At 53.8% G+C, this 24,033-nt stretch overlaps 5 protein-coding genes across 5 annotated transcripts; 2 read left to right on the top strand and 3 right to left on the bottom strand.

Moving 5' to 3' along the window:
• Nucleotides 1-1,794: 1,794 nt before the first annotated feature.
• MIND_00642900 (FAD-binding-3 domain-containing protein) lies at nt 1,795-2,446 on the top strand (the record flags this gene model as incomplete). Its single annotated transcript, XM_037363164.1, has 3 exons — nt 1,795-2,012; nt 2,061-2,104; nt 2,151-2,446. The coding sequence occupies exons 1-3, from the start codon at nt 1,819-1,821 to the stop codon at nt 2,444-2,446; spliced, it is 534 nt and encodes a 177-aa protein (XP_037221085.1). The 5' UTR covers nt 1,795-1,818.
• A 10,518-nt stretch (nt 2,447-12,964) lies between these two features.
• Nucleotides 12,965-13,868, bottom strand: MIND_00642800 (Surface cell-adhesion protein; the record flags this gene model as incomplete). Its single annotated transcript, XM_037363163.1, has 3 exons — nt 12,965-13,388; nt 13,445-13,758; nt 13,806-13,868. The coding sequence occupies 3 exons, from the start codon at nt 13,866-13,868 to the stop codon at nt 12,965-12,967; spliced, it is 801 nt and encodes a 266-aa protein (XP_037221084.1).
• Nucleotides 13,869-15,507: 1,639 nt separating this feature from the next.
• Nucleotides 15,508-17,841, top strand: MIND_00642700 (Tripeptidyl-peptidase sed3; the record flags this gene model as incomplete). The annotated part of the gene is made up of 12 exons (XM_037363162.1): nt 15,508-15,777; nt 15,833-16,228; nt 16,279-16,368; nt 16,415-16,530; nt 16,582-16,651; nt 16,700-16,747; nt 16,795-16,898; nt 16,947-17,014; nt 17,059-17,400; nt 17,451-17,621; nt 17,672-17,733; nt 17,779-17,841. The coding sequence occupies 12 exons, from the start codon at nt 15,508-15,510 to the stop codon at nt 17,839-17,841; spliced, it is 1,800 nt and encodes a 599-aa protein (XP_037221083.1).
• A 46-nt stretch (nt 17,842-17,887) lies between these two features.
• MIND_00642600 (Short-chain dehydrogenase/reductase family protein) lies at nt 17,888-19,236 on the bottom strand (the record flags this gene model as incomplete). Its single annotated transcript, XM_037363161.1, has 9 exons — nt 17,888-17,950; nt 18,000-18,070; nt 18,117-18,151; nt 18,198-18,321; nt 18,379-18,568; nt 18,641-18,751; nt 18,808-18,943; nt 18,994-19,096; nt 19,149-19,236. The coding sequence occupies 9 exons, from the start codon at nt 19,234-19,236 to the stop codon at nt 17,888-17,890; spliced, it is 921 nt and encodes a 306-aa protein (XP_037221082.1).
• Nucleotides 19,237-20,822: 1,586 nt separating this feature from the next.
• MIND_00642500 (MFS domain-containing protein) lies at nt 20,823-23,134 on the bottom strand (the record flags this gene model as incomplete). The annotated part of the gene is made up of 15 exons (XM_037363160.1): nt 20,823-20,947; nt 20,996-21,140; nt 21,192-21,298; nt 21,347-21,430; nt 21,487-21,623; nt 21,670-21,751; nt 21,805-22,047; nt 22,096-22,281; nt 22,329-22,463; nt 22,510-22,545; nt 22,597-22,714; nt 22,771-22,793; nt 22,846-22,864; nt 22,921-22,943; nt 22,999-23,134. The coding sequence occupies 15 exons, from the start codon at nt 23,132-23,134 to the stop codon at nt 20,823-20,825; spliced, it is 1,599 nt and encodes a 532-aa protein (XP_037221081.1).
• Between the last annotated feature and the right edge of the window lie 899 nt (nt 23,135-24,033).

Here is a 24,033-nt window from a genome sequence, read left to right as displayed (position 1 = left end):
GAGCCCCCATAGCGGTGCCATAGCACTCCCATAGTCTTATATATCAGCCTAAATATACTGCAATAAGAGACAAATATTACTGCCGCTGCCCCACTACTGGCCAACTGAGAAGGCACAGGAGATAAGGCAAGGGACACTTTGAAGGCTTAATGGGTTACTTAAGATTATGATTATTACTTATTACTAAATGGCAACTGTGGGACTTGAACCAAAGACCTTGTGAAAAATCCACAAATAACAACGGAGTAAAGCAGATGGAATCAACTAGACCAAGTAGAGAATAGAATATATTCTTTCTCAGTAACTATAATGTGGCCTGGAACTGACTTGATGCTCTGACTATTTTGTCACATACCTTCTACTTGTATCCCAACTAGTCCCTTCAGCTATGTATGATATTGGTAGTGAATATATACTCACTATTATTCAACTTTTATACAAACTTCTAATTTTTTATATGAGGAAATAGTATTGTGAATAGTTAGGAGCAATGGATTCATAGTCATTCATACTCTAGCTAGTGATGTTGGTAGCGCTATGGTAGCTGGTGATAGCCAGCAGTAAATACTACAACAGTATTCATATCTTTGATACTGATGTCTATAGCGCTACAGAATGCTATGGAGTTTCAGAAGATGTCTATGGTAGCGCTATAACAGCTATGAGGCCACACATATCTTGGCTGGCAGTTCCATAGCCGAATCCGTGTTTCCTGATGCTGTCACCTCTTTACCCTCTCCCCCATCATCATCCATGCCACACCAACCTGCTACCGCGGCAGTGCTGCCACTGCCAATGCTCCTCCCAACACATTCGGGCGCCGGACGCTCGACCCCCCTCGGATGACATCACGATTTTGGGGGCGGCGGTGGCATAGCCTATTCTGCCCAGTCTGGCAGTGTTGGGACAGTGACTACTGTTGCCTGACGCGATAGAGGACCTTGCAAGACTGTTGGGGGCATCACTGGCAAGCGTGCAGCGCGGCCGGCCGCTCCGGACGGTCTGGTGTTTTGGCGGGCCCGAGCTGCAATCCAGAGGAGTCCGACTAAGAGGCCGGTGAGGGGTGGATGGAACAGAGGGGACAGTTAGCATGGGGGACCAAGAGTGGATAACGGCGAGCAGACGAGCAGAGTGTGCCTGGCGCTCGCCGTCCGGGCGGTTCGACAACTCGGAGTCCCGAGTGGTCGTCGGCTGTTGAGAACTGCGTCATCCGCTGGTAGTTGAAATGTGTAATTCAAGACAATAATAAATATTTACAATGAACTTCAAGTTGCCATATGCCACTGTGTATGAAGCACAGTGCAGCGCATCAATCCCGACCACAAGGCGCTGTCACGTGGGTGAATTACCATATTGGATGCTGTGCATCCTCGTGACGTTGCTAAAATTTGCGCAACTGATGGGGCTCGTGCTGTTCAGCACGGCGTTCGGGCCGGCCGGGTGGAGACGGTGGATGATGAGCCGGCCGGCGCCGAAGGGTGCGGAGGAGGACTGGGATTTCGAGCCGCGAGAAGAGGACTCGGCCGTCGACTCGGGCTCCGCGGACACAAAGGGACAGGGCCCTATCATGATCGGACTCCACCTGCACAAGAACTAGGCCTGGTCCTTCTGGTCCATAAAGTCCGACTCAAGTATCTCACGATTCACGATGGACAAGCTTGTTATCCTTGGTCTCTTATACTCGTGCCGTATTGCAATAAATTTTCCTTCATCTGTAGCTTGAGTGTTCTAATGCCGCTCCCACGCCGTCATCCGCCACGTCACCCACGCCGTCACACCGCGTCACCGCTTCCTCCACACGTCCATCCCCGATCGCCGATGCAGGGCCCCGCCGACTTTGCGCCGTTTGCCTTCGCAGGGAACCCGTACCAGCAGGCGCCGCCTGCGCAGAACACGCTCCACGGCGGCGGCGCGGACCCGAACGCGCCCGAGCTCTTCCGCGCGAACGTGCAGATCGTCCACGCCGAGGTGCTCCGCGTGCAGGAGCTCGCGAAGCGCGCAATGGACGGCGTGTGCGTGGCCCTCGCTCTCTATGCTCAGCTGCTGACCAGGTCTAACAGACGGAACGCGTATTCGCCGGGCCGCACGCCCGCGCAGACCGACGGTCTGTCGTCTTCCACCATATGAGGCCCATCTCACGTGGCCAACAGCTGATCTGGCCGCGCTGAAGCAGGCGCTGGAGCACCTGGCTGCGTTGATGCGGCAGAGCGGCGTCGGCGGGCTCCCGCTGCTCCCGAACGCGACCGCCGCCCCGCCGTCCGAGGACGCGCTGCTCGGCCTCACGACACGCACCCTCGCCGAGCTGTACGAGCGCCACAAGCGCATGCAGGAGGGCGCACACGTCGTCGCCAACCGTCTCGGCCACCATGTCCCCGCGCAGAGCCAGAGCCAAAGCACTACGAGTAGTCAGAGCCAGGGCCACAGTCAGAGTCAAGGACGGAAGTAGGCCCGCTTGTAGCGTGCGTGCTGCCTTTCTGTCTCACTGCGCTGTCCTCATTGTGCTCATGCAGATGTTGTACCCAATACGCAAAACAAAATGAAAACGAGGGTTCAAGTTGTTGGTACTCCGGCCTGAGCGACGGGAGACAGCCTCCGGGCCGCCGATCCAACCCATTGTCTGTACCAAAAACAACTGCTTGTACTTCACTGCGCATAGCATGTGTCCAGTCGCGGACCGAACGGCAGGCTGAACGCGGGCGCCAAGCGGCCAGGCCCCGTGCTCATGCGCATGTTGTACCTGCGACACAAGCGAGCAATATGAGAGCGACCGCTCGTGTCTGGAGTTGGCATGCTGGGACGGCGCAGAGCATACATCCTCCCCACCGCCATCTCAGCGCGCTTTCCTTGTAAATACTAAAAAAAATAAGCCAAGATGCATATGTCGACAACATGGACCGCTCAGCGCCGGATCGAACGGCAGGCCTCAGGCTGAACGGGGGGCGCCAATAGGAACAGGCAGTCTTTTTCTCGTTTCAATAAGCTTCTGCCGCGGGGATGGGCGGATTTCCAACGGATTTCCGTATTCCATCTCCGAGTCCCCGCCCACGACTCAGACCGTGCGCGCCGTGCACCATGGGCCGGTGCCTGCACGGCCGCAGCGCGTGAGCACGGCTGCGCGAGGACGAACGCGGCGGGGGCCATCCAGATATCCTGTTTTGCGGTTGCATGTTTGGCCATGGGCTGTCTTCTGTCCATTTGGACAGCGGAACGATGCCCCTCCTCTCCTCACCACTGGCAAAAAAAAATAATCAGTCTCCGTTCGTGTTATTGTCTGCAGTGCGGGCGGGGTCGAACGGTGGCGCAGACTGGTGCGGTGCTCAGCGTACTGTTACTGTTTGCTGAGTGTGCGTCACCAGCAGCACTGCGGCGGCAGTTGCTGGCACCTCTGCAGTACCAGTGCAAAAAAAGAGGCTATTGTAAACCCTGGTGTGAAGTACCCAACCAGGCTAGTGCTGGCCTATTATGGTATTATTATGCCAAATGTATAATAATAATATCATAATATAGTCCTCAGCAGCAGAATATACCCATAATATAGAATGATAATAATAATGTGAAATATTATACTATAATTTATTATACTATTTTGTCATATATTATCCTGCTTCACCAAACTTTTAACACTTTCAACCTGCTCTTGCGGCATACACACGGCAAATTGAAAAACTTCTTTCCCAGTAAAAACATGAATTAATTTTACACATTTTTATATACATTTCTCAGTGAAAGAAATACTGAATTTTAATTGCATAGAAACAGATATCAAAACAATGCCTTTTTGCTTGTGTTTCAGACAGACAGAAAGCTGACCTTTCCCTGATCATGAAAGACGATTTGAAAGATGGGCTTTCAATGCTTCTTTCTGTTTATATAAAAAGGTCACCTTTGTGTAAAAACAAAAAGATCACTTGAAATTGCCTCTTTTTGTGTTCCTTTTTAAGCTGCACAAAGAACTGATTTCAATGATGCAGAAAGACGCTCAGAAAGATGTTCTTTCCCTTTCTCTTTTGTTGCCATACAAAGATGTTCTTTGTTCCTGAAAGAAAGAGAAAGAGAAAGAACATCTTTCCCTGCACCTTTCTAATGCAGCAAAAGATAGCCTTTTTGGAGATACAGAAAGTCAGAGAGAAATAAGATATTTATTTTATACCCTAGGGTATACCCCGCAGCTCAGCTAAGGTTATCTTCTATGTACGTAAAGTGCACTCCTATAGTATCTAACTCCCAGTTAACCTTGCCAGCGCCACAACAAGTCTTAATGCCCTCGCCAACATTCTCATCAAAGAGGGCTTTGTAGCCCGTGGTCGGCAATGGAGACATAAACAGTGCCACAACAAGAAGAGGACCACACACATCTGAGTACGTGTTAAATCCACTTTCATACCGGGCGCGGTCATTTGTGTACAGCAACGGCGGTCATCAAAAGTATCCTCCAGGACCCGTTCTTGACAACGGAATCCTATACTGGTGTCTGCGAATCCTTTCCTTGCAGACCGGTTCCACTATCCAAAGAATCGCGCATCACTGTTTGGAACGCCTACTGACAGGTATTTTCTGCTGTTATTCGCAAGTCAAGGAGCAAGAATCACGTCTTGCACCGATTCCAGTCACATCACATTTTTCTTCCTGCCAGCGCTGTTGGGCGCGCTCTGCGCTATCACAAGTCTGGTGTTTTGTCTGACCGCACTCTGCGTCAACCAACTACGCAACGTATTGAAGGCGGAAGTCGTCCAAGTTCCATACTTGCCAAGCAACCGAACGAGCAGAACGCTTCCTGACAATCACAAACATGGAGCATTTATGAGGGCGCCGCTACGGCCAAGAGACTGGAACATTTAACTTCTCTCGTTCCCCCAGGGAGTTCGGCGGCCCTCTTTGATCCGCCGCCCGTCGAAGGCCTGTCCGGTAAAGACGGAGGGATGAGGCGGTCGTTATGGCGGCCTATTTGATTCCATGCATGCCTACTTGCCATCCAAGCCATAGGAACTAAGTACAGGAGGAGGGTGGAGAGTTCAGTGGTGTATGACGGCCGCGTCAATGAAGACGGTGGAAGTTTGTCAACCGGCCGGCGATTGGGCAAGACGCGATGCCGATGGGTTGGATTTTGGTCGGTGGGACTGACTGAGATTGCTAGCATCAAACTAGTATACTAGTATCATAATTTGCACTTTACATAGAAGATAACCCGAGCTGAGCTGTGGGGTAGACCTAGGGTATATCCAAGGGTATACCCTCGGATATACCCTAGGGTATAAAATAAATATCTTATTTCTCTCTGACTTTCTGTATCTCCAAAAAGGCTATCTTTTGCTGCATTAGAAAGGTGCAGGGAAAAGATGTTCTTTCTCTTTCTCTTTCTTTTAGGAACAAAGAACATCTTTGTATGGCAACAAAAGAGAAAGGGAAAGAACATCTTTCTGAGCGTCTTTCTGCATCATTGAAATCAGTTCTTTGTGTGGCTTAAAAAGGAACACAAAAAGAGGCAATTTCAAGTGATCTTTTTGTTTTTACACAAAGGTGACCTTTTTATATAAACAGAAAGAAGCATCGAAAGCCCATCTTTCAAATCGTCTTTCATGATCAGGGAAAGGCTCAGCTTTCTGTCTGTCTGAAACACAAGCAAAAAGGCATTGTTTTGATATCTGTTTCTATGCAATTAAAATTCAGTATTTCTTTCACTGAGAAATGTATATAAAAATGTGTAAAATTAATTCATGTTTTTACTGGGAAAGAAATTTTTCAATTTGCCGTGTGATATGATTCAGTAGCAATATCATGTAATGCTGTATACCTCTCTTAGATTGTGCTTAGAGACCTTCAAGTAATATATGCGTTGCCTTATTTGACCATATTGCAATATTCAAGTTGATAGTATGTAGAGATAGTGTTTTTTGTTCAGACTAAACATTCTCTCACCCTGGTAGTTTATAGTCCGACCAGATATACATAAGTGTTTCTCAACTGTTATCACCAACAGGGATCCACTAGCCTTAGGAATATGAGCAATTCAAGGTGGACAAATATGACTAGAACAAGAATAGAATGTAGTACTAGCCATTGGACGAGCAGCCTTTGTAGAAAGCTTATGAGGTTGGGGCTAATATCTAAGTGACTGAAATAATCTATTATAATATAGAGTTTGGGGCTGATATCTAGGTGACTGAAATAATATATTATGCTGGAGCCATAATAACAATATTATAATATCGTAATATAATATGATATGGAATAATAATAATAATCATTTCTGCCACCAGACATAATATAATTGTAATAAGAATAGTAATATGGTATAATGACAAATCATAATATAATAATAGCTAGCACTAAACCAGGCTGGTACATATAAATATGCATCATCGTCTCTAACAACAGAACTTGAACCAGAAAGATCTGTGCCCTAGACCTGTCCTTGATGCATCATTCTGTCGGTGAATCTCTTGGACCTTGGTAAGCCAGGGCATAATTTCAAGATGATGTTCCCCTCAACAAGGTTTATTACAATGATCAACAGTTTTTGTCATTGTTGTCCACACTGAGCACAACACCTTGCCAACAATTTCAGAAAATTCTGACAATATTTAGGTAGGTATGTAGGTGTCAGGGGAACCCCCCTTTCACTCCGGTCCGATTCCGGTTCCGACTCCGGTCTGGCCCTCCATCTCGCCCGCACAATCACCGATCCGTCAACGCCCTCCCGACGGTCGCCCTGGGACCTCGCCTGCAACGCCGCCCAAGCCTTCTGTGCCCGACAGCGGCAGCTACGGACAAGCAGTATATAGTCAGCTACCTAGCAGGCGGACCCTCAGAGTTTCTTCTCTTTGGATCCTCCCCTGCTAGGTCAGCTTCATTTGTATTCGCTTACCAATGTTCACGCTTTGGATCCTCCCCTGCTAGGACCTTGATCTCAGGCCTCCGGGGTTGCCCTTACAGCAGAAGAAACTCTCTACGGGATCAACCGGACAAGATTGCCAGGTTCGGCGCTGACTCAGGCTCGGAGTACGAGTCCGTTCCGCCCTCGTCACCGCCCCTGCCACTTGTCGCCTCCTCCTCTACTCCTGTGGTCCCCGCACCCGTCATGCCGTCCGGAGTCACTCCTACCGCAGACACCCGGCTGGACTCACTCGAGGCGAAAATTGATAGCCTAACTGAGGCCCTTACTTTACTCACCAACCAGGCTTCCGCTGCCGCTGCCGCTGCTAAGAATGCTGGCGCACCCCAAACACCTTCGCCGGAGACGTCGATTCTGACTCCGACTCCGGTCCAGGGCGACTCCGAAGCCCATTTTGGTGACATCAACCTCGCCTCAAAATTGGTCTTGCGACCAAACCCCCCGTTCACCTTCAACGGCAATGGGAAACGCGGTCCGCACCTACGCCCACCTTGCCCCTGAGGCCTTTGTGGTCAACGGAGAGGCGAGCGAGGAAAAGGCCGTCTGCTATGCCATGTCGTTTATGGCAGAAGGACCCGCTCAGCAATGGGCAGAGCGCCACGGAAGCAAAGCCCCGTTTCCGTTTCCGTCCTGGGGCTCGTTCGTTTCCGAGTTTCAACTCCGGTTCGTCGAGGAGAACGAGCAAAATCACGCTCTCTCCAAACTGGAGACTTCCGCCTATCACATGGGTACAAAGGATGTCTACCAGTACACCGACGATTTCGAGGACCTGATGGACCTCGCCGGATTCGAAGACGCGTTGGTCAAGGTGACCAAGTTCCGCCACGGACTTGACCCCTTGATCAACAACGGAATCACGTCCTCGAACGACCCCCCGGACCTCCGGGACTACCTTAGCTGGCGCACCTGGGCCTTCCGTCAATACGAGGCCCTGGTCTGGGCCAAGCTGATCAAGTCAGCCACCCCCAAGACGCCTAACGGTTTGATTTGGACTCTGTTTCCGGTCAACCGCATCCTGGCTCCGGCCCCTTTCCGCCCGGTGGCTCCGGTCGTGCCACCTGTGGCCCGCGCCTCCGCTCCGGCGCCTCCAGCTCCCGTAGCTATGGAGTTAGATTGCACCAGGGCTTGGGGTGCCCCTCGTTGCACCTGCTTCAGGTGCGGCGGCCCAAACCATCTCGCCCGGGATTGCCCCCTCCCCGCGGACGTCCGCTCAATGGACATCCTCGACGAGGTGATCCAACAACTCGGTGACGAGATGTTAGCGGAGTTGATCGCCCGCTACTCGGACACAGCCGCGTTGCCGGAAACGGCTGCGGAGTCGATGGCCGGAGAGGATTTTGTCCCCCGCGACGAGTGACTGGTGTGCCCTCGTTCGCGTCCATAAATCGTTTCGCTTGTTTGTATGACGAATCAATTCCTTTGCCCTACAACGAGCCTGAAACGAAAGACATACCCTCCCCCGCCCCCGTTTCGACTCCGTCTCCGACTCCGCCCACGACTCCGGTCATCGTCCTTCGCCGCCTCACTGCCTGGGAAAAGAAACTGCCCAAGCAGTACACCGTTGCCGCTGCCCCCGGGGCGAACTCCCTCCACCTCCCGTTGGAGCTTGAGTCCACCACCAGCGCGCTGAAGCTCTCACTCTCTGGGCTTGTCGACTGTGGTGCCACCTCCGACTTCATTGACACGAACTATGTTGCTCGGAATGGCATTCCGGTCCGCACCCTTGATCAGCCGATTCCGGTTTTCAATGTCGATGGCACCCCCAATAACGCTGGCTCCATCAAACAGATCGCGGACTTGGTCCTGCGCTACAAGGGCCATGCCGAACGTGTTCAACTCGCCGTCACCCATCTTGGTAAACAAGACCTCATCCTGGGGTACTCCTGGCTGCGGAAGCATAACCCAGAGATCGATTGGGAAACCAAGGAGGTCAAGATGACGCGGTGCCCTCGCGGCTGCTCCACTTGCCGCGAGGAAGAACGCATTGAACGGACTGAGCTACGGCGACTCCGGCTGCTCCAGAAGCGACTCCGCTCTGGCCCGTTCCCCTCGGTCTGCGCCATGGACCTTTCTGGGTCTGATGACGGAGACGATTCCGTCTCCGGTGACGACTCCGGCCTGCCTGATCTGACGCCGGACTCCGACAACGATGATGACGATGGTCAGCTTGAAGATGGTGACCGCATCTTCTACACCTCGTTCCGCCCCTCGGAGGAGATACGCGCTGGCAGTACTGTCTCGCAACGCCTGGCTGAAGCCTTCGCCAGGAACTCCGCCCCTCCGCCCTCCGAGATCCCGGACTGGGCTAAGGAGTTCTAGGACGTCTTCAACAAGGAGTCTTTCGACACGCTCCCGGAACGGAGAACCTGGGACCACGCCATCGAACTCGTCCCCGACGCTAAGCCGACCAACTGCAAGGTGTACCCCATCTCACCCCTTGAGCAACGCGAGCTCGACGCGTTCATCGAGGAAGGGCTTTCGACAGGCCGGATTCGCCCCTCCAAGTCTCCGATGGCGTCTCCGGTCTTCTTCGTCAAGAAGAAGGACGGCGGACTCCGCTTCGTCCAGGACTACCGTGCTCTCAACGCGATGACTGTCAAAAACCGGTACCCCCTTCCGCTGATCAACGACCTCATCAACCGGCTCAAAGGCGCTCGCTACTTCACCAAACTTGATGTTCGTTGGGGCTTCAACAACGTCCGGATCAAAGAAGGTGACGAGTGGAAGGCAGCTTTCCGGACTAACCGAGGCCTGTTCGAGCCCTTGGTGATGTATTTCGGCCTGACAAACTCTCCCGCGACGTTCCAAACGATGATGAATGACATTTTCCAGGACCTCATCCTTTCTGGAGACGTCATGATCTACCTGGACGACATCCTGATCGCCCATTCCGACCTCCGGAAACATCGACAGATCGTCCAGGAGGTCTTACGCCGACTCCGGGAGCATAAGTTGTACCTCCGAGCGGAGAAGTGCGACTTCGAAAAATCGTCAATCGAATACCTCGGAGTCATCATCTCCCACAACCACATCGAAATGGACCCCGTCAAGGTCGCAGGCATCTCCGCTTGGCCGACTCCGGACAACAAGAAGGACGTTCAGCAGTTCCTTGGGTTCGCTAATTTCTACCGCAGGTTCATTCGGGACTTCTCGGCCCTCGCGCGTCCTCTCTTTGCGCTCACCAAGAAGGACCAGCAATGGACTTGGGGCGATGCGGAGGCCTCCGCGTTCCAAGCGATCAAGGACGCGGTCACCTCGGAACCGGTCCTGGCGATTCCGGACGACGCACGGCCTTTCCGACTCGAGGCGGACAGCTCTGATTATGCGACGGGGGCGGTTCTTTCACAATCCGCCCCGGACGGGAAGTGGCACCCTGTAGCATTCTATTCCAAAAGCTTAAATGATGTCCAGCGCAACTACGAAATCCACGACAAGGAGATGCTCACGATCATCCGCGCACTCGAGGAGTATAGACACTTCCTCGAGGGCGCCGCACACCCTGTCGAGATTTGGACTGACCATAAGAATTTGGAGTACTTCAGGAAGATGCAGCACCTCAACCGGAGACAGGCCCGGTGGTCCCTGTACCTCTCCCGGTTCGATTTCACGCTGCACCACAAGCCTGGCCGCGACATGGGTCGACCTGACGCCCTCTCCCGGAGACCCGACCACGGAGTCGATTCCGACAACTCCGATGTCGTCCTTCTGCGGCCTGAACTCTTCCACGTCCGCGCACTCGAGGGTGTTTCCGTTTCCGGCCCTGGTTCTGGACTTCTTCGCGACATCCGTGATGCCCTCTCCGGTGAGCCTGACCTGGAGGAGCCCGTCGCACTAGCGGCCCGGCAACTCCTAAAGGTCCAAGGTCAAGCTCGAGGCCCCCCCTCCTCACGCTCCGACGAGTGGGCCATCTCCGGTGGTCTTCTTCACTTTTGTGGGAAGATTGTCGTACCCAAGGACAAGGACCTCCGGAGGCGCATCATCGAGCTCTGCCATGAGACTCGAGTCGCTGGACACGCTGGTCGCTTCAAGACCCTGGAGTTGGTCTCTCGGAACTACTGGTGGCCTCAGATGTCTCGCCATATCGGCCGGTATGTCGCGACCTGCGACTTGTGCTGTCGCACCAAGGCGCTCCGGAGACTGCCCCACGGAGAGCTACACCCGACGGAAACGCCCCGGCGCTGGCATACCGTCTCCGTCGACTTCATCGTCGAGCTCCCCGAGGCCCATGGGTACGACGCAATTATGGTCGTCGTGGACACCCTCGGGAAGCGAGCCCACTTCTCCGAGTGTCACACCACCGTCGACGCAGTAGGAGCAGCCCGCCTCTACTACCGGAATGTCTGGCGCCATCACGGGACTCCGGAGAAGTACGTCTCCGACCGTGGCTCACAGTTCATCGCGGACTTCACCCGAGAACTCTGGAGTCTAATCGGCATCAAGCCAGCCACGTCCCACCGCGTATCATCCACAGACGGACGGTCAGACAGAGCGCGTCAACCAGGAGTTGGAGCAATACCTGCGGATCTTCACCAACTATCAGCAGGACGACTGGGATGAGTTGATTCCGGCCGCGGAGTTCGCTTACAACAACCATGTTCACTCCTCCACGCAGCAAGTCCCCTTCATGACGGACACGGGACGGCTTCCGGCGCATGGGCTTCAACCCGGAGTCCGTTCCGCTATGGAGTCTGTGAATGAGTTCCGCAACCGGATCGCCACTGGTGTTGCTGAAGCCAAGGCCGCGCTCACTAAGGCCAAAGAGGAGTACAAGCGCTACTACGACCGGAGACGCACTCCGTCTCCGGAGTTTAAGGTTGGCGACCGTGTTTGGCTAGATGCCTCTGACATCAGGACGACTCGCCCCTCGGAAAAGTTCTCCCATCGCCGCCTTGGACCGTTCAAGATAGTCGCGGAGATCAGCAAAGGTGCCTACAAGCTCGACCTTCCTCCGCGCTACTCGAAGCTCCACCCGGTCTTCCCCGTCGTCAAGCTCAAGCTCGCCCAGGACGACCCCTTCGACGGACGCCCCGGCTACGACCAGCCCCCTCCGGACCTCGAGGACGGAGTCCCGGAGTGGGAAGTAGAGGAAATCTTGGACGCAAGGGTGAGGTATAAACGGCTGAATTACTTCGTCAGATGGAAAGGCTACGACGCGTCGCACGACCAGTGGGTCCGCTTCGACCGCGTCCTCGCCCCGGAGAAAATCGCGGAGTTCTACCGTAAGTACCCTGGCAAACCACGACACATCGCCTCCGCGACCTTCGACTCGATTCCGTTCCGGTCTATGCGTCGGGACGCCGCATTCAAAGGGGGGGGTGATGTCAGGGGAACCTCCCTTTTGGCCCCTCGGAGACGCCTCCGACTCCGGTCCGACTCCGGTTCCGTCTCCGGTCCGGCCCTCCATCTCGCCCGCACAATCACCGATCCGTCAACGCCCTCTCAACGGTCGCCCTGGGACCTTGCCTGCGACGCCGCCCAAGCCTTCTGTGCCCGACAGCGGCAGCTACGGACAAGCAGTATATAGTCAGCTCCCTAGCAGGCGGACCCTTAGAGTTTCTTCTCTTTGGATCCTCCCCTGCTAGGTCAGCTTCATTTGTATTTGCTTACCAATGTTCACGCTTTGGATCCTCCCCTGCTAGACCTTGATCTCAGGCCTCCGGGGTTGCCCTTACATGAGTGTGAATTCTGGCACCTTAACCTTGTATTTAGTTTACCCCGCATTGCCAGTTCTGCTTACCAAAATGGCCCACTCTAGAAAATACCGTATCTAAAAGAATTTGACTTGATAACACCTTGTATAACCCACAGATTCAATAGTATAGAGTATCTATACAGTATATACTCTATACTACAAAAAATTTGCCACCCTGTATATATATGGATTGTATTGCGTTATAACTCAATATATTGAGTATTTGGTTGGAGCCTTAGGCATAGCCCCAGCTCTGTCTAGTATGCGTTATCTATACTTAATATTGTCACTCATTCCGATTGAATCTTGTAACAAGGTTCCAGATAGGAATTTGCCTGTTAGCACTCATTTGTACATTGAGAACAGCAAGTTACGCGGTGTCAGTTGTGGACCAAGACATCCACCTTATTCGACCTCACCGACCCCTCGAGCGTCGCCTTTAGACTATGCAGCCCGGCTTTACCGAAGGTCACCACAACTTTCCCGTCCGCGCCACTACTCGCGCCGCTCGCATCGACCGCAGCACCCGCGACGGCCGCGCCGGTGCTCCCGTCTGTCACCAAGAACGTCGTCGGCACGCCCTTCTTGGCAACGAGCGGCCCGGCGAGCGAAAGGAAATGCGCGGCGTTGAACGCGTCGAAGGCCCAGAGCACTTTATCCGTCAGCGGGTGTGTGATCTCCTGTTGGCACCCGCCGACGGGCGTGAACTGGAAGTTGATGAGGATGCCCCAGAACTGGGTGGCTGTTTCGGGAGAGGTCGCGATGGAGGTGATGAAGTAGTCGTCGAATTCTGGGAAGAACGTGCTTTTTTCGAACGAGTCAGTTTTTGGCAATGAGAACTTGAATAGCGTGATACGCACCCGTCCCAAGCAAAGCCCTCTTTCTTCGCCGCATCGTCCAGCGCACTCGTGCATGTCGGACCCGGGAGCACGTTTTCGCCGTTATTTGTGCCGTCGCAGTGGTGTGTCCCGCCAGAGACGGTCGTCACGTTGTGCCCCTTGGTGAGTACGATGCCTTCAAAGATGGTCTTGTCCGCGCCCTCGATGCGGAGGTTCACCGGGGTGAGGTGGTTGGCGGCCGGGAGGGCAACAACTTCCCGGATGGCAAGAACAGCGGTGAAGAGGAGGGTAGCGAAGCGCATGGCTGGATTGCGTCGACTGTGTGTGAGGCCATCCTACATGGGCATAAATAGACGCAGCTTGACGTGGTAAACTCACTCACCACCTTCACATTCCAGGAACAAATGCTGGCAGCTGCCATGCCATGCCAGCTTCGCCGCTGCATGCGAATTGCGAAAGATGCTTGTCTGGTCACTCTGGTGAAAATTAGATCCTGGAAGATGGTGGTCGCGAAAGGGTGAAGTAGTGTTCGGCAGCGACTGATATGCTCTCGGTACACATGCAAAGGGAGCAAGTCCACTCGGAGCAGTCCACCTAAGTAGTATACTGCGAGAGGGCCAGGCTGGTATTATCTGCAGCGGACCAGTGAGTGAGTGGGAGAGAACCTGAATTTAGCATGTTCGAGGCGCACCAGTTGTCTTAGCTCTCGCCAAGCACCATCTCCACAATTTCCGAGGGCTTACGCTGCGACATCGAGGCCAAAGCCAGAAGAACGAGTGACACGTCACATCATCTGACTGACAATGATCGTGCTGACATCATTTTTTCCCTTCTTCTCTTTTCGGTGATGACTTGTTCTCTTGCGTCGTTGGGCTACCTTCAGAACTACAAGGACTCTGGCAACGCTTGTACTCGTTGCGCTGGCTGGACACACACCTTTGTTGTATAAGAATACCTCATCGACTTTCTTTGTGAATGTGGGGTTCGTTACTTCCACCACTGCACCACCACACACTCACTCACTCATCCTATTCCGCCGATATAATGAATACCTTCCGGCCACCGACACAGCTCTCCGTGCAATACGCCCCGTGCCCCCCCGGCCGACCCGACCTCGGAGGAGAAAGTCGACGTCACCGTGATCCCCTGGCACAGAAACGCGCACAGGAGGGTATGGGCCGCCGTCGTGTTCACGGGCAAATGTATCTACTACTGCCCACCGGTGGTTTACTTCATCATCGCCCTCCTCGTGTTCCACTTCATCGTGCGCTTCAAATGCTCGGAGAACATCACGCCAGAGTCGGAGGCGCGCTGCAATGTGCTGTATGAACTCCAGGTCGTCATCGGGCTGGTGGGGCTAGTGCCTCTGTTCACCGGTCTGCACTGCTATACGCGATTCATGCTCAGCATTTCAAGTTGGGACGATCTCGACCCGGAGTCGCAGCGAAGGCAGTCGGATCGAGTGCCGGTGTGAAAGGACTCGCCCTGCACGCCGGGCCGGGGGTGAAGGAAGTTGAATCGAGAGGTTCGGACTCTGATTTGAAGTAGACAAAGGCTCTCAAGGACTCGACTCGAGATCGGACTAACATATGTATATGCCTTGTATCCATACTTACTATTGTCGCTCACTAACTCTATGGAATTATGTCATGCCCATTTCTCATGCTCACGTAATGCAGTTTTTTGCTTTCTCCCCTCATGTCATACGTTTAGGTGACATGTTTTCCATACCTTCGCCACTACGGGGGGATGAACTTTGCACTGTGCAGTATCGAGCGACACTTTCCGTGACCCGACCCACGTACGCAGGTTGCACAGACCGCGCAAAAGGCACACTACGCATACTTCAGCGGACTGCGACGGAAACGACATGCGTGGAAACCTCTCCTTGTTGGTTGCCTTTCGCGCCGCGCACATCGCCGGCTGCGGGCTTCATCCCCCGCCATCATCTCCGCAGCACTCACACCTCATGGTCTATGGATCTGCTCTGTCCGGGTATTCGTGCCTTCCCGACGACCTCGACCGAGGTCCCCGATAAATACCCAAGCGCACGCGTTTGACATTGTTGTGCGACTGTCCTCTCAATGCGTCTTCTCCCCCTCGTCACCCTTGCCGCTTATCTAGTGGTCGCTTCCGCCGCGGTCAGCCCGCTGGCTGGCCGCGCCATGTCCGTGCACGAGACCGTGAAGGCGGTCCCCAACGGATTCGCCCACGCGGGATCCGTGCCCGCTTCTCAGACTGTTACGCTCCGCATTGCGCTCGCGCATACCGATACTGCTGGGCTGGAGAAGGCCACGTACGACGTCTCCAACCCCGCCAGCGCGAACTATGGCAAGCACCTCACACCCGAAAAGGTGCGTTTCTCATTCAGTTCCATGCTAGTAGTATGCGCTGACACAGCCAACCTAGATCGCGGAATACGTCAAGCCAACGGCAGAGACGCTCTCCTCCGTCAAGGGTTGGCTCGACTCGCACGGCATTGCCTCCAAGTCCGTCTCTCTCGCTGGCGACGTCCTCCAATTCACCGTCCCCGTCAAGACCGCCAACACCCTGCTCGCTGCCGACTTCGTCCAGTTCACCCATGTCGCGAGTGGAAGGAAGAGCGTGCGGACCATGAAATACTCGGTCCCGACGGAACTGCAGACGCAGATCAAATTCATCCATCCGACTGTCGCGTTCGTGCCCCCGCTCAGACGCATGCCGGGCGTCGCCGCCGTCAACTATGTCCCCGAGAGCAAGCGCGAAGAATTGGTCCAGCTGCAGGGACGCGAAGTGCCCGCTAGCTGCGAGAGTATTATGAACCCGGTGCGTGTGTCTTGTTGGTCAGGTTTGGTGCTGACCTGACAGTGGGATAGACTTGTATCCAGGAGCTCTACGGGATACCGACGACTAAAGCGAATAACAGCGCCGCAGGAAACGTCATCGGCGTTCCAGGGTATATTGATGTGCGTGTCCGCGGTTTATCGGCTGACGGGTGCTGATTCGCTGCAGCAATATGCTAACGAGGCGGACTTGGCCTTCTTCCTCGAGAGAGACAGCCCTGCATTCGTCGGAACGACATTTACCACCAGCCTTATTTATGGGGGGAAGAACCCACAGGACGAAGGGTACGTTTACTTACTCAAGATACACCCCTGTCATTCAATGTCTTTGGACAGGAGTTCAGGTATAGAGGCCGCCCTGGACCTCGATTACACGGTTGGCATTGCTGGCAGTGTTCCTGTCACCGTAAGGCTAGCGATGCTTTTCGCGTATCCTTTGATCAAGCACTTTTAGTTTATCTCTGTAGGCGAGGAGGTCCAGGACGATGTTGCCGGCTTCATTGTGAGTTTCCACCTGCATGCATCCGCCGCGCTGTTTCAACGTTACAGGACATCACCAATTACATCCTCTCCCTGCCTCAGGAGACACGGCCCACGGTTTTGACCACTAGTTACGGGTTCAATGAGCCGGAGCTGACCGTCGATATCAACATGTATGTTGTCCCAAATCATGGTCAGTCGCAGCTTACGCCCCAATGTAGCGCGATGTGTAATGCGTATATGCAACTGGGTGCCGCCGGCATATCGGTGTTGTTTGCATCCGGCGACGGTGAGATTCTTTTTTGCTGCTGGGTTGTGCTGATGCGCAGTCAGGCGGAGTCGGCGGTATCCAGCCCTCCGAGTGCACCGAATTCTGGCCCAGTGCGCCCGGCGGATGCCCATTCGTCACGTCCGTCGGCGGCACCGGCGGTCTCCCGCCCCAGCGGGCCTCGGAGATCTCCGGCGGCGGGTTTTCGAATCATTTCGAGTGGGTGCCAGACTTTTTGTCCCGACCGCTCACTCATCTGCTTGACTACAGAACGCCGGACTACCAGCGCGCGGATGTCGAGGCATACCTCGCCGGGCTCGGCGACCAATACGCCGGGCTGTACAACCGGTCGGGCCGCGGGATGCCGGATATCTCCGCGCAGGCCGAACGGCTCGAAATCGGCTTCAGTGCGTTGTCCTTCGCGCTCATGCTCCCGCTGACGGGGGCCGTGATCTAGTGGGCAGCCTCTGGCGCGTGTGGGGCACGTCGGGCTCCGCGCCCATCGTCGCGTCCATTATCGCGCTGGTGAACGACCGCCTGATCGCAGCGGGGAAGCCCGTGCTTGGCTTCCTGAATCCCTTCCTCTACAGCCCGGCAGGGCGGGCGGCGCTCACGGATGTGACGACTGGTGAGCGCTTCGTGTGTTGTGCACAGGTTTAGTTGCTAACCACTGCGCAGGCAATAACCCCGGGTGTGGGACGGACGGGTTCACGGCCAAGGAGGGCTGGGATCCGGTAACGGTCAGTCGCAATATTGGGGCAGGCAGCGCCGCTGACACATAGCAGGGTCTCGGCACACCCAATTTTGACCGGCTGCTTGCTGCGGCTCTTGGTGTTTCGAGTCAATGATGATGAATCTCTATCTATATACCCACTCGAACGTCTAGACTCTAGTCTACAATTCAAACTTCTCTCCGATGACGTCCTCTGTAAGCGCCCACAGCTTCCCGGCTCGTTGCTACACGGGCCATGAGCGATATCGTGCAGAAATGCGAGGAACAACGGACCATATCAGCACTGTGTGCTGCCACGTTCTGCTCTGCGAGCACGCCGTCTTCGAGGTAGGCCCCAGAATGGTCTACAAAGGAATGAGCTCTCGGCTTGTGATTGGGAGGGACACGCACCGGCAATACGAGGATCGAATGCTGCCACGACGGTCCTATACTCTTGATTTAGCACATTGACTGTTTTAGTGGAATACGTACGTTGCTGCGCCTTGCGGAAGGCTCTTGAAGGAGAACACGTTACCCGGCTTCCCTTCGCTGTCGATAATTCCGAACTGCTCGAGCGCCGCCTTGAACCCCTTGCTGAACGCATTCGTGACGATGGCTCGTGCAACGATAAGCACACTCAGGCCACTGTGAAAACTTGAAGTAGGGCACTCACCGCCAGGGTGCAAGCTGTATGCTTTGACATTGCGTCCACCACGCCGCGCCATCTCCCGTGCCGTCAAGACGTTCGCGCTCTTCACCGCGCCGTAGCGCGCAAACATGCGGACCGCGGGGTCCGGGTCCGGGCCGCCCTGTCCGCGTGCGAACTCCTCCTTGTCCAGCGGTACACCTTCGCCAGCGGCATGCTGGACGGACGAGACAAAGACAACGCGCGGCGTCCAACCGCTTGTTTTCGCCGCGCATAGCTTCGGATATACCAGCTTGGTGAAGAGGAACGGCGCGATGTGTCCCGCGGCCATCTGGATCTCGAGGTTGTCGCTGGTGAGGCCGTGCACAGTTTCGGTGGCGGCTGCGTTATTGATGAGGACCTGGAAACGAAAGTCAGGATGTCACGCCGCGGTCAGACAAATGCGTGGAATCTTACATGCAGCGGCTCGGCATATGCGTTCACCTCCGCGGCTGCTTTGCGCACGGCTCCCAGCGAGGAGAGATCGAGCTGCAGCGTGCGGACTTGGGTGGCGGGGAATTCCTTCTCGATCGCCTCTTTCGACAGACGTAATCTGGAGGGACGATTGCTAAGAATATTAGTAAGATCTTAAGTATTACTGACCTCTCTGTGTTGTAACCAGTGATAACCACGAGCGCCGCATACTTGGCAATCGCACGCGCGGTCTCGAAGCCGATACCCCCCACAGACGTCCCGGTAACGAGCACTGCAATAGGCGTTCAATCGTGAGGATCTGTTTGAGAAGCAATGGTACTCACCATTCTTGCCCCGTAATTCGCTGGCTAGTGCCTCTGCAACCTCATCGGCAGTCGAGGCAGCAGTAAAAGTCGGGAGTTGGGTGGTCATTTCTTCGCAAATTCAGATACAGTACTTATTGGTGAAGGAAGGTTTTGACCTGGGTGGCATCCGAGTGCGCTGGCGGCTTTTATCCTCAGTCTTGTCGCCTGCAAAAAGGATGCGCAGAGAGATTTCTCAGCGGCGACGATGAGTGAGCCAGCCCGCTGAGTGAGCTTGCCTGCTGACAACTGCCTCAGGCTGACAGGACAGATGGTTGTCTGAGTTGTCTGTCTCCCTCAGGCTACTCGAGCGACGCGAATCCATGAGGCCGAGGTCTAGAATGACCAGTGGATCCTGTGAGCAGATCATGGGCCATCACCATCGAGAGGAAGTGAAGAGGTGACCGTGTCACGATGATCCAAAAGAGTCCAAAAGTCATTTTTCGTTAGGTCGTGGATTCAAGTTGCTCGCTGTGCATTTATGGTAACTTTCAGTATAAATTGCAGACTCTCGGCCAGAAGCACTTCAAGTCGAACTCGCCGTCACAGAAAAGCTGTCCGGGTCGCAAGAAAGAAAATAAGAAAATATCGCCGCATGTTAGATAGGCATCACCGCTGACTCACGAGTTTTTATACGGTATACCTCATCATCAGTCCCTTCTTCTGCTTTCAGCGATGTTGTTCTCTTGCGTCGCCGGGAGACCTTCAGCAATAGAATGGCCTGGTAGACGCTTGTACTCGTTGCACTGCCCGCACCCACACCCGCTTACCGTATAATAATAATAATAATAATAATAATAAAGCCCATACGGCCTCAAAACTGAGTGCCGGGCATAAAATCCCCCTCCGTCGACGTCTTCTCGGTGGTTTTGAGACCCCCCCCCTTGCCCCCCCCGCTACAACGCAAACACAGTCCCTCCCACAGTCAGATGGACTCACGCCCTAACGAACAGCCCCACGGCTACATCGGAATGCGCTACTGCTCCGCCGCCGGCATGTACCTGCCTGAAGACCAGTTCGCCGTTCCAGCCGCCGACGCACAGCCCAGTGAGACTCTGAGTCCGAGTCAGAAGCAGCGCACTTGCTGCTCCCCGCCATCCATCCTCACCCTCTGCCACGCGACCATATTTCTGGCCTTGATCGTCACCCTTACCCTCGTCCCGACATGCACTGGCACGGTCGGCCCGGGAGACCTTGCACAGTGCAAACGGCAGCGCTTCGTGCTTGGTGTTGTGTCAATGATACTGTATGCGGCTTTCATGAGCATAGACCTTATTCCTGCAGCATGGAAGCAACGGTCTGTCGGGCTCCCACCGCAGGAAGAAACCAACAGGGCGTGCGAGTCGGAGCTGGTACCAGTATGAGAGGTTAGGAGGAGGGAGAAGCGCAGGATTCGGCAGGAACATCAAGAGAAGAGAAAACGGACTGCTCAAGGACTGATACCGGACTTTACCTATGTGCTTTTGTACCATCGTCACTCATTCATTGAATAACACAATTTTCATTCTGCTGTTTCGCATCTTTCAAGTCACCTAGTCACAAATTACATTTGGGCGTCATTTTCATTTGCGTCGTATACAAACAGCTTTCACTAGAGATCTGCTCTTTTACATTCTTTCCTTGTTCTAGTTCTTCTCAGCGTTCCCCTTCCATGCTTCATATCCTCGCAGCAGCCTTCGCCGCCTTGATTTCTTCGGCCAAGACCAAATCGGGGTCACGTCCGCGCACTTCAGGCAGCAGGAGGGTGAAGCCCGCGCCAGCGATACACGTCGCAAAGAATACTACGAGGTATCAGTATAAATGCATCGAGAGGAGAAAAAACGCCGTACTCCATAGCACCTTGTCCGTGCCAATCTTCTGGCTTAACTCGTTAAAGGCCAAGGCGCTGACGATCGCGCCGGCTTTACCCGCAGCGGCAGAGAGGCCATGGGCCGACGCGCGGAATCTCGTCGGGAAGACCTCTGCGGGGTAGCACTATACACAGCGTTAAGCGGCAGCAAAGACGATAGACAAATGGTGCCTCACATAGGTAGTCGTGTTGGCGCCGAAGTTGAAGAAGAATTGGAGGAAGGTAAAGCAGATGATGAAGCCCGCTTTACTTAGTGTATGGAACTTCGCGGCAAGGATTGCGACTGTTAACAGTTACTCAGTTCGGACATAGGGTATTCAGCAACACTCACGGAACAGCGCGGCCATAAGAAAACCCTGTATCTGGATCCACTTGCGTCCGAGTCTTTCGATGGTCAGAATGGACGCATAGTAGCCTGACAAACTTCAGTAAGTTCACGGTTTCATGAGACTGGGAGTGGATAAGACTCACCAGGGACAAAGCCCAAGGCGGTAATAATCATGTTACCCGTCGAGACCTTGAACAGCTTCTCCCAATCGGAGCCCGTCTTGCCCGCAAAGCCGATTTGCTCCAAGACAACGTTTTGGTTGAGGTTGATACCATAAAATCTGAGACTGTGAGCGACAGAACAGACGGAGGGAGGAGATAACACACGCAATATCGAGTAGGAACCAGCACATCGCAGTGCCAAGGAGGATCTTTCCATGGCGCCATTCGGAGAAGTAGACCAAAAACTCTACAGCGTGCTCAGCATCCTCCCCGGTCGATAAGAAAATGGAGACGACAGACCGCGGAAATGGGCTTCTTTCTTTACTCCACCAACAACGGAATCGCCAGTCGAGACTTTGTCGTCGCTGGAACTTTCGTCTCCCTTCTCTAGACCAAGCTCTTGCGCTTGGGCCCGTTTGAGCTCCATGATGTCCTGGCTTCTGTCCTGCGACGCGATAAACCGCGTGGATTCAGGGAGCGTCAAGCGTTGGTAGAGCGTGCCAAACGCAGGAACAAGAGATACGCCGACGACTATGCGCCACACTATTTGCAATCAGCGACACGAGAAACGAATGAAATATGACAACGAACCGCCGTCAACTTTGCTTGTTTTGCCCTCGTCGTCCATGACATGCTTATACGCAAGAAGCACGATGATTGTGACCAACGACCCGAAGAATGAGCCCCAGCCTTGGTTGGAGAAGATATACGCTAGCATAGTACCGCGTTTGCGAAGGACAGCACGGTCAGTTGTGATGGATGCACTCATGGGATAGTCTGGAGTGTGTCAACAAAGGCCTTTACATAGAAACAAAGACACGGACCACCACCAACACCGATGCCAAGCAGAATGCGGAACATGGCGAGATAGATGAGACAGTGGTCGGGACTGAGGGTTCCCGTGGGCGTGGTGAGGCAGAGGATCGTCGCGAGGATGATTAGCATTAATTCTTTTCCATCTGCGGACATTGTCAGTCACTCCACAAACACAGAGGGTTAACCCACATATAGCCTTCCTGCCATAAGCGTCCGCCATGTATCCTGCCTCACTGTAAGTATCCTCAAACAAGAGGCGACTGCAACAAAACACACCAAAAGCGAATTGTCCGATGACACTGCCGATGTTGGCGCCAGCCTTGAGGAAGCCTTGTAAGCCGGCGGGAAGTGAATGCCCGCCATAGAGGCGGTATTGTAGCATTGTGGATACGGGCTGTGGAGCGCGTCGGATCTCGAATGCCAAGAACAAGTGGAAAGAAAAGGACGGACGTTGATCACGAAAAGATCGTATGCTGGAGCGGACGCTGGTCAGCCGTGTTTATCGGAAAAAAAGGGAAAGCGCACCATCAAGGAAGAAGCCGACCTGTACAGTGGATGAGCTCGGTGGTAAAAACCTATCAGAGAGGAAAGACGACACACTCCAGCAATGCCGAGGAGCTTGACTGATCACGAAAAAACGCTGGTCAGCAGTGAGAAAAAAGACTGGATAAGAGCCACCTTCGATGAACGACAACATCCACGGGGGTCGTTCTCCCGAATCGACCCCTTCAAGGGCAGCGGAGCGATGGGTATGGATCGAGGGCGCATCCTCCTCCGTCTTCCGGGCGGTCGGAGAGCTAGTACTGGCGGCCATGGCTGCGTCCAGTCGTCCAACAGCGGGGCGATGGGTGGGCGATAGCAGGGGCGGTAACCTCCGAGCGAAGGTGGGTTAGTGGGAAGAGCAAGGGGCAGCGAGAAGCCTTTTCTATGCACCACGCTGCCCTGTCAATCAAGTGGGTGTGAGAATCGTATCACGCAATGTAAAACCGATCATTCCGTTAGCATGGTCGTGTGCCGCAAAAAAATCGCTTTTTGCGCGGTTTACTGAAGGATAGCTGGCCCGATCGTTGTGTAGGGGCGATGTAGGCCACAGGCGGTATCTAATGGTGCCCGTCTCAACTGCCTCGGCCGGCGAGAAAGGAAGTTTATTTTTTTACTGACCAAGAAGGCTTTACGTCAACCTGGCTTCTCCCCGCAAGATGAGCTCCGAAGACGGAAGCTTTCCTGAACGAGGAACGAATCGAGAATATATACGCGGCCATTGGTGCGTCGTACACTCTTTTTACCGTTGATTTCATTTTCACCCGATATCATCCGATCCAGCTAACCGGGCCATAGCCAACTGGAAGAATCCGAGCCAGGAACCGTCTAAGGTCTCAATCATTTTATGGTTGTATCTATTAGTAAGGTCTCTTTGGTCTTGGTTGAAGACCAAAACAGTTGAAGACCAAAACAACCTGAAAGAAACTAGGTCTTTCAACCAAGGTCTTTCTGAAAGACCTCTAAAGATTACAATAGACTTGAATAATGACTTGATTACAGCTGGAAATCCCGAACCCAGATGATATATTTGTCTGTATCCCAGCACTCCTGTCATGTAAGCTAAATTAATTTATTTCCATTTGATAATCTGTAAAACATGGCTAAAAGTTAATTCAGAGTACTATGTCTGAATTTCTTATTACAAAATAGCCCATACCTACAGGAAATTAA

The sequence above is a fragment of the Mycena indigotica genome, assembly GCF_014461135.1.
Source record: "Mycena indigotica strain 171206Taipei chromosome Unknown Mind.scaff0005, whole genome shotgun sequence".
Lineage (NCBI taxonomy): Eukaryota > Fungi > Basidiomycota > Agaricomycetes > Agaricales > Mycenaceae > Mycena > Mycena indigotica.
Note: the sequence above shows the minus strand (reverse complement) of the source record. Positions and strands in the feature narration are given on the sequence as shown.